We start from the raw sequence: 3451 nt of genomic DNA on the forward strand, positions 1-3451 counted from the left end.
AGGACAGAGGTCAGAATGTAAGCAAATCACACATCAATGCTGAGCCCCACAGACTGAAGATGCTGCATAACAACTGCACAACAGCCTCCACAGAGATTAGTTCTCGTTCTGAGAACTACAGTATTGTTATCAACCAGAAAAGGTTTTATAAAAATAGCTCCAAGCATCTCTTCATACCTATTTTTTTTCCTAATATTAGCATTGTAGAGAAAAGGGTTTTAGAGGAGGGGTAGGTTTATCTGCCTCACTTATCAATTAAAGTGTCAGCAAAGTCCTCATTGCAGAACCTTTATTTCTAGAAAGTCAGGGATAGAAATTGATGTTCACAGCACTAAAAAAATTGAAATGGGAAAAATCAGATCATGAATTGGTGCCTGATGGTATTTTCAAGACTCTGTATTTCACTGGAACACAGCTATGATCCTCCATTATTTTAAATATATTGTATTAACTGACTTTCAAAGACAAAGTCAGCATGTACCATGCCTGCACAATATCCAATATGAAAATGACCTAATTCTGATGTGTAGTCCTGAATTCTAATATTGAATAACAGAGATGTATTCAGTATCACAAAGTAAAAAATAAAAAAAAAAAATTAAAAAATTAAAAATATCTTTAAATATCCTAAAAAAACAGATCTAGATGTTGTAAAGATTCACATCTTCCTGTAGACTTCGTGGTCAGAAGAAAGCAAATGAATTAAAAAGATATAATAGGGAAAAGCCAATATGATTCAAACACAAGTTAAAGGAAGTACATCTTAGGGCATGATTGCTAGAGATGGAATCACACTCAGGGTACCTGACTACTTATTAGGTTAATTTTGTATGTATGTTATCCAAACAGGACCAGCAGCACAGCCATCTCAAATTAACCACTACCAAATTCAACTACTGGAAGTTTCTGAAAAATAAGTGGGCTGCTTTTCAGTCCTTATGCCATTCTTCACCTAAGACTTGAAAATAAATGCACTGCCCTGTCAGCTCTCCATGAGGAAAGGCAACCAAATTTGTCATTACAAGCAAACACAGACCCAACCTGAGGGCATGATGTTAAATGTTGAGCAGCAAAAATGAAAAGCTTCCCAAGCTCTAGACAAATGCTCAGCAAAAGTATTATCCATGTTTTCCTATTGAGGAACTGCAGCAGAAAACAGAACTATGATAAATGCTCATAAACCATTTTGTGTGTCCAACCTAACCTGACATTTTATCAGAAAGTAATTTTCAGAGCATCGTTAATACTTTCTGAAAAAGCCTTTCAGTCACTTCATCTCAGTGTTTTCTTTTTCTTTGTAAAAAGATCACACGGGAAGCCTACAGAGCACTGGGCATCAAAGCTCCATCTCCCAGATCTCAGTTCAGTTCTAATTTCAACTATAAACCTTAACACAGTCTTTCAGGCAATTATCCTCAGTAAAACAGCTTCGGCTGCCATCAATCCAAAGACTCAGAGGCAAACTCACGTAATTAATTGCTTCACCTGCTTTACTAACACATTCCTTCAGATTGCTGTCTTCTGCAAGCTCTCCTGGCAAGCCATTTTCCTCTTTTGTGCTGTAGGGCTTATCTACACTGGCTCCATCTCGCTCCCGCGCTAAAATGATGCTGCATGGCTGTCTGCTCCTCTGTGTCACGTTAAGGAACGAGACGAAGGCAAGGTGCTTCACTCAAACCACGGTTATCTTTCCCACAGTGGATGAGCACTATATGGAGAGGTAGCCTAAAGCCCAGGCCCACTGGGGAGGGTGCCCATAGGCATGCCCTATACCTGGGGCACATCACACTGTTTGGGCATCAACTGATCTACTCTGTTTTACAGCTTCACCTTATCGAATCCATAATTCCCCTTAAAATTCTGTGACTGCTGCCAGTTCCTACCCCCCTCCAGCGCAGTGCAAATGGCTGTCACTCCACACTATTTGCCTTCCTAGCTGAAACGGCTGAGAAATTTTAGCTGAGAAACAGATGGGACTATGTGGAAGAGAACAAAATTAAACATGAAAGAACTGCTTAGCAGAGAGTGAAAGTTGTACTCGCGATACTCCTCACATATCGGTCCAATTAACAACCTCTCTGAATTAAGCCAGAAGTTGAAACACATTTGAAAATAACACCTCCCATAACAAACACCCGAAGTCTCTCTGCTAAAAACAGAGCATTTCTTTTTCTTTTTCCCCCACAACCATGTCTCTCGACAAAGGGAAAGCAGGATCCCATTCAAACGATTTGTAATAATACAAAACGAGTCTGCTTTTCAACTTAATAAACGCTCTGTAGCGCGCTCTGGTATTTGTTTGATGCGCTAATTGCCTGAAAGCCATGACCAGGCTCCATCCGGCCTCCTCGGAGTTATTATCCGCAGCATAGCGGGCCCTACCTCGGGCCGGGCCGACCTGGCTGCAGCCTCGCACACAAAAGGCCTTTGCAGGGCGCCCAGGTGAACTTCCAGCCCCCGCTCCTCCTGATGAGGCCCTGCAGAGCTACCGGGACGGCGGGAACCCCCCTCCCAAATGCCTTCACGGCAGTGGGAAGGGGTGGGGGGAGCAGGGCCGGCACCACCCCCCCAATGAGCCCGGGCAGGAATGTGCGGGAAGCGCGGCTGCCACCCCCTGCCGAGGGCGAGGCTGCGGCGCGGCCGCCCAGGAAGGGGAGAGGGCTCGCTCCCCCCCACCCACAAAAGACGATGGAGGGGAAATGGGGGAGCTACCCCAGCCGGGGGAGGGGGGGATCTCAATCCCTCCTCATTAAAGGGGCCCCGCCCCCCTATTCTATTGGGGGGGGGTCATGCTATGGGGGGGTTATGCGGGGTGGCGGCACTGAGGACGGCGTGGGGTCCCGCTCCCCTCACCTGATTGTCCATGGCTGAGCGCAGCGCCGCGGGCCCTGCTCACTCGCTCGCTCGCTGCCGCCGCGGCGATTCTGCTGGACGGTCGACGGGGGGGGGGGGTCCTCTTTTTCCGCCCCCACTTTCTCCCCCGCCTTACAAGCGAAGCCGCTCTCCGCTCCGTTTCCCCCCACCCCCCTCCCCGACTGCTGCCGCCTCGGCCGCCGCCGCCGCTGCCTGCACGGTCGCGGCCCCTCACGGCCCCGCCGCCGCCGCTCGCCTCATTGTGTGTCACTCACAGGCAGCAGCCCCGCCACCCCCCGACGCCCGCCCCACGGAACCGGAAACCGACGCCACCAGAGAGGCACTCGCTCTCCACCAATAGCAGCTCCGTTTCATGCCGGGAGGCGGGGCTTCCGCCTTAACTCCGCCGGTATTCCCCGCCTCCGCATAACGGGCGGCTGTTCTGTCCAACGGAAGGCGGGCGGTACGCCGAGTGGGCGGGGAAAGGGGCGGAGCCTGTGGTGGGTCAAGCGGGGAGTGGTGGGCGGGACGAGAAGTGGGCGGGGCTTCACCGCCTCCCGTGCCCCCTTCCCTCCCCTCCCCCTCTTATCAGTGGGCG

At 49.8% G+C, this 3451-nt stretch overlaps 1 protein-coding gene across 3 annotated transcripts in view; it reads right to left on the reverse strand.

The window, feature by feature from the left end:
* The window catches only part of MLLT1 (MLLT1 super elongation complex subunit), a 33185-nt gene that overhangs the window by 26893 nt on the left and 2841 nt on the right, over nucleotides 1-3451 (reverse strand). Inside the window, exon 1 of one of the 3 annotated variants that reach the window (XM_031604624.2) lies at nucleotides 1486-2663. The exons of 1 other annotated variant lie outside the window; for it this stretch is intronic. Coding sequence is in view for 1 of the 2 variants with exons in the window: in XM_031604623.2 (XP_031460483.1) it covers nucleotides 2854-2865 (12 nt within the window). In the remaining variant the exon portion in view is untranslated. Of the gene's footprint in view, nucleotides 1-1485; nucleotides 2664-2853; nucleotides 3136-3451 lie in introns of those variants that run through there. One more of the 3 variants, XM_031604623.2, reaches the window with a different exon arrangement.

This window comes from Phasianus colchicus, chromosome 28 (genome assembly GCF_987193195.1).
Source record: "Phasianus colchicus chromosome 28, bPhaCol1.hap1.1, whole genome shotgun sequence".
Classification (NCBI taxonomy): domain Eukaryota; kingdom Metazoa; phylum Chordata; class Aves; order Galliformes; family Phasianidae; genus Phasianus; species Phasianus colchicus.